Consider the following 6,035-nt stretch of genomic DNA (forward strand, 5'->3'; position numbering starts at 1 on the left):
AACTTCTACCTTATTTTGCATGTCGAGCAAATAGAGTCTTTAACTGATGTGTTTGGTGATGGTGATGTCATGGTTATAAAATCAGGATTTTAGCAGCAGCTCGTGACTGCTGGTTAACATGTAGTCTTAATGAGCCATTTTTCAGTCACTGTTTCAAACCTTGTTTCATTATCATCATAAAGAACAGAAACCAGCTGACACTAGGCTGGATGACAATTTGAATCGATGACATCATGAATATGCTAATTAGTGTATTGCCTCATTTAGAGACTTTTCAGGCAGCTTTAGCTACTTTCCATTGAAAGTATTTGTTTACAGGTTCCACAGCAGTTTTCAATACAACCCTTTGCATATTGACCACACATGGTCCAGAGTCTTGTTTGTACGTGCTAAAGGTACTTTGTTGGAAGAGTTTCAGTTAACGTTTCCTCATCCTTGGTTAGATTTAAAAGACAATCTCCCTCCTTTCACAAAAATGTTTGTACGGTCCCTAAATAGACATTCCTGTCGAGACTAGTTTCCTGCTGCATTAGTGGTTCAAATCAGAGGAGTTGCAAAATATATCTCAGATATCACAAGATCAGAGAGCGGGAAAAAAACATGCCCTTTTTTCTTATGAGTTTCTGGGTAATACCTATTCAGCTCTCTAAAAGCCTGAGCTTTGTTTAGAGTTGGACACGACCAGGAGACATGGTCAATGATGATGTTCTCTGGGATCACAAACCACTGGACTAACGCATACACAGACACAGGCAGTTTGTTTTTACTGAAACATCCAGTATCCATAGATGATGATTCACAAGATGTGAGGTTTTCCATGTGTGAACATATGCAAGTGAATCATTTTAGTATCTGGGGGGAAAAAATTACAGTTCAATGCAGAAAAAAAGAAAAAGATAATGAACCTATTCCTTTCCCCAAAGTGTCCAGCGGGAGGCAGTAAAGTCAAGTTTGAAACTGACAAACTTTTAGTTGCTGAACACAGATCATGTGAGCATGTTTCATCTGGAACAATGAAAGACATCGTGTTTCTAAGTGTGTTCAGTGGCCTAGAAGTGAGAAGTGAAGCTGTATGTTTTACTGCAGCGTAGTACAGAGGCCTTTCACTTTCAAACCACAGCACATGTCAGGGACTCGATTTTAAACAACACAGAGGACACGAAGTACAAAGGATGCTGCTCTGCTCTGACTGTCATGACAATATGTAAATTGTGTCTAGTAACATTTTTGCCAACCATGATGATAATGAGCTCGAGCACTGCTTGAAATACTGCAGCTAAACCCATCACTAAGTTCAGGGGGGGTTCACTGTCACTCTAGTCTGCTAAAAGACACATGATGACAAACAAATATAAAGCAAAAGGATCAAGTACATTTAGCAAAAAATGTGGTTAAATATAATAAGCAACTAGTCAATCGCCTTCAACTGTCTCCAATTAGAAAAATATAGATATACATCTATATATACATATATACTGTGTATCATATAATGTCTTACAAATATCAAGATTTCATTTTTTTTTCATAAATTCCAGCACTACACACACATGATTAGCATCTGTCTTAAAATCTTAAATGGGACCAGTTTCATGTCTTGTTTCCATCTCATTCTGTTTGCCCAAAAAATAAGTATATGGTACATGGTGATATATGATCCGTATAGAAGAGTTAGTTTCTTTCCAAAGAGCAGATCACAGATAGACTACTGCAAAATATTCACAAACAGATGTTTGATCCATCGACACAAAAAGTTTACATTCATGTGGAAAATGAAAACACTGTGCACGTGCTTGTTTCTTTGTATGACGGAGTACAAATATATAGATTTAAAAAAAATTTGAATCATTTAAATGAGAAACATCTATAATCACAAAACTATAAATCTATAATCTTCAAAAAGATCAGATTTTACAGTGCAACAACAGCAGCATCAATAACTTTTTCCCCATCTTATTGTTTACATGGAAGATTTTTTGTTTTACATCTGCGTTAATCGCTCATCATCTGAGAATGACATGTTGTAAACACCCTCATTTGTGCCGCCATTTTCCACCGGTTTCACCCGTGTTTCTTCTTCGATGTCATCGCCGCCGGTTTGCTTCTCCCCTTTGCTGGAATATGAAGCCAGAAACACCACACATCAATAGTCACATTTAAAAGATGATCACAATAATGGATCTGAAGTCACCGGCCTACCGTTTCTTCACCAGAGAGGACACCAGCAGAATAATGATGCCAGCACCCACGAGACCCATGACCACCCCAAACACAATGAGCCATGGAGGGGTGTCAGGGTTGACTGGTGCTGCCAGGGTGGGAGGGATGCCGAGAAACTCCAGGGTTTTATCAGTCAGCAGGAAGGCACTGTTGATCCGACCCCGGGACTTCCTAATGAGCATATGAAAAGTTTAGATTTAAAATGAACAGATACTTTCAGCAAGAAACCAAACAAAGATGTAAATTTTACACTTTTCCTGATACATTTGTGGTTTTAGGAAAAAAAAAACATCTCAGTGTAGTTTTACATCTCCTCTCTCAGGTTTCTCTCTGGAGCTCTATAACAACAGGTCGGTGAGCCAATCAGAAGAGAGGAGCCTCTGAGAGCAGTGACTGTTTTGTTGTGACATCACAAAGTTCCAGAAGTCCTTACGGCTGGTTTTAAGGCTCAGTGTCTGAATACAGGCTGTGTGCATTTCTCTGTGGACTGAGGCTTTGATACTTTCACAGTATTAATATAGAAGCTAGACCTGATCTATAATCACACTACACATGGTAATTTACATTTATACTATATGGAGCTTTAAGGGGTTTCCTTTCATGTTAGTATTTTTGGTTTTATTTTGTCCGCTACAACAGCCTTTAGTCAATATCCAAATAAATTAAAACGCAAAATTCAAAAAACAATGCACCCTTACTTAGTTCAGTGTAGTTTTGCTGTTTCAGTCTAATTTTGCCTGGTATGAGCTTATGGCTAATTTTAACTAATGATAGTAAAGTAAGATATTATTCATTGAATCCTCATCCAGCAGCCTTTAGTTTCGCTGCTACGTCCTCGGTCTGCATGAGCTGTAGTTTGTGGTGGTTTATGGTTTGCTAATATTGCTTCAGGTGGATATTACTGCGTAACGGACTGAGCTGGGTTGAGCCCTCTTTAAATATTACTCTGTGTTGTCATATTTAATATTATTCCACAAGTCACTTCATAGCTCAGCTGAAGTGAATCACTGACAGCTGAAGGAATCACATTATTGTTTACTGCTTATTTAGAAAACCAAAAGTCATAATCTGTCTGCTATTTCTGTGTAAACTGTGTAATCAATAAATGGTTACACTCACAGTACATATAGTAAAACATTTACAGCTAAAATCCTCACCTATACAGACAATATCACTGTTACACCGAAGAGAAAAATATAACATAGAAACTAAACATTTAAACAAATCATTACATGGAACATTGACGCTAAGGTCAGAGCTGGCTATGACCTTTGACCTCTCTGGAGAGGGGCTAAGGAAAAACTGAATGACTTCAAAAAGAACAACAGTATGACGGTGTCATGTGATTACCTGACGGCCTCCTCCACAACTTCTTTTTCAACAAGGCGTGAAGAGTTCAGAGGCAACGTCACCACAAACCAGAAGGACACTCTGGGAGTCTCATCGCACACAATGATGTTTGACACTCTGGTGAACAAGATAATAAAGACCACGTCAGTCTCCTGACATGTTCATAAATCATGACTCACTGACTTCATTACAGTAAAAAGAGATTACATTATAGTTTCATGCAAGTTTTCTTACCCAAACTCCTCCCCGCTGATGTGATTCCTCATGGCAAAAGCCAGAGTCGCTCGGAAAAGGAACATTTCATTTTCATTCCAGACGTACTGAAACAACAGATGCACTGTTTTCAGGAAACACCTTTAGGTTCATTGATCAGCAGGTGGACCTTGTCCTCATAGTAAAAAATTCATACACACTGCAAGTGAATTCTGGACAATGTTTAGCACATTATCACATTTTACACAGGAAACATGTTGACGTAAAACATTTCATAACTGTAAAATAATGATAATAATAATAATAAGCTTTTTTTGTATCGCACCTTTCATACAAAAAATGTAGCACAAAGAAATGACCTGCACCAAGTGCTTCACATGAAAAGAAAAGACATAAAATGAACATGAAACACTGTTAAAAGCACTGATCTAAAATGAAAAACATTAAAAACATTAATCTAGTTTACTAATCTAGTAAACCTTCAAATACGTACAGCTTGATCTCCCAGAGCAGTCCGGATGCTGAGTCGAACTTGGTATCCATCTGAAGCATCTATAAAGATAAAACATATTTAAATGTCCTCTACATCTTCTGAAGTTATGTCCTAGGTTTAAGATAAAAAAAAAAATAGTAACGCTCCAATGTGTCTGTGTGATAAAGCCTGTGTGTACACTATCAGTTCGGTTTGTGGTGACTTAAATCACAAACACTGTTGGAATCACTTCATTTAAGCTTCACTAGTAACTTGGTTATGGTGTTATAGTGTTTATAGTAATGTCTAATGAAAGCCATTGTCAGGTAAACATCTGAGTTATGTGTCTAATCCATCTTTGTTTTAGAAGCTGCATTCCACACTGACTGAAGAGGTAAACAAGGAAATACAACTAGACTAGATGATAGTTTCATAGTGTCTGTATTTGCTGATAGTCTATTAACATAAAATGTAAAGACACAAGATCTTGCCATACAGTTTAAGTTAAGTTTAAGTTTAACTATGAGAAAGTTTCCATCTGTGATCACTTACCTGGAGCACAGAGCTGTTCTGCCAACGCAGGCAACAAACAAAGCAGGAAAATGATCTTTTCCAACATTTCTCCAGAAAACAAGAGGCGAGATGATCAAATGCTGCCAGTGAAACTCTCAGTGTGGAGTGATCTGAGGAGGTCAGCAGAGGAACTTCCCTGGATAAGGTCTGTGTTTAATGGTTAAGCCAGGACACACCTGAACTGACCCGTCTGCTTTAGAAAATGGCTGTCAAAGGGGCAGCCAACCCCCCCCCCCCACACACACACACACCCACACACACACACACCACACACACACACACACACACACACACACACACACACACACCACCTCATAACATTCATAACATGGAGACTGTAAAGTGGGTGCTGCTGCGGGGAAAGTGCCACTGTTTGTTCAAGCCTCCAAGGAGCCAGATACGTTTGCTAATGTGAGGGAGGCAGACAGAAACACAACGGCTCAGTGTGTTTACTCAGCACAGCACAGTGTGTGACCGAGCCGCTCGCTGTGCCAGGCACCTTCACATTCATTAGCCGTGGTTCTCCCTTTTTTTGTTTCATGAAAACAGAAACACATGGATGGTATCAAATGAAACTGGCTGGAAAAGATATGCAGATAAGACCGCATGTGCTCACTGGTTAAGATCTGCACAGTAGAAATGCATTCCTTGAAGGCCAGAAGCCTGATTTGACCTTCTGGTAAGCTCATCATGTTCACTGCTGTCTGAACAATTTTCCCTCCCTCACCAGCAGACACTTACCTGGCACAGGTGATTAAACATTTAAAACAGAAAATCCCAGTACCATTGTTTTTTTAGTCCAGTCCAAGTTAATCTGCCCTTATAATGATGCTTAGTTAATTGTTCAACCATACACAGTGAGGGCAGTCTGACACAGCCATTAATGAGAAACTAAGTTGACACAGGAAACTCAAGGCAAAGTCTGTTTACCAAGTTTTCTTTTTGAGTCTGTCTCTCCTGATAGCAGACTGTATCTACCATTTAAACCCCACACACCAGCTCTGTGCACTTGGCCCACAATAAACGATCTTTTGCTCTCATAAAATCTCATAAGTGTTTTTCCATAAAACAGACAACACCCATGATAAAACTATATTAAAACATGTTCCTGAGATTTACAATACAGTATGAACCCATCCTCCTTTTAAGTCTTACTCATTAATCTTTATACGATCAGTTCCAGTAACAAAACAGTAACAGTTCTCTTCCA

The 6,035-nt window shown here is 38.8% G+C and overlaps 1 protein-coding gene across 1 annotated transcript; it reads right to left on the reverse strand.

Annotated features, from left to right (window-relative positions):
- Nucleotides 1-739: 739 nt before the first annotated feature.
- On the reverse strand, nucleotides 740-5,033 carry cltrn (collectrin, amino acid transport regulator). The gene is made up of 6 exons (XM_056379265.1): nucleotides 4,805-5,033; nucleotides 4,274-4,332; nucleotides 3,802-3,887; nucleotides 3,568-3,684; nucleotides 2,197-2,388; nucleotides 740-2,111 (listed from the first exon to the last, which is right to left on the reverse strand). The coding sequence occupies exons 1-6, from the start codon at nucleotides 4,869-4,871 to the stop codon at nucleotides 1,979-1,981; spliced, it is 654 nt and encodes a 217-aa protein (XP_056235240.1). The 5' UTR covers nucleotides 4,872-5,033; the 3' UTR covers nucleotides 740-1,978.
- Between the last annotated feature and the right edge of the window lie 1,002 nt (nucleotides 5,034-6,035).

Source organism: Seriola aureovittata, chromosome 6 (assembly GCF_021018895.1).
Source record: "Seriola aureovittata isolate HTS-2021-v1 ecotype China chromosome 6, ASM2101889v1, whole genome shotgun sequence".
NCBI lineage: Eukaryota > Metazoa > Chordata > Actinopteri > Carangiformes > Carangidae > Seriola > Seriola aureovittata.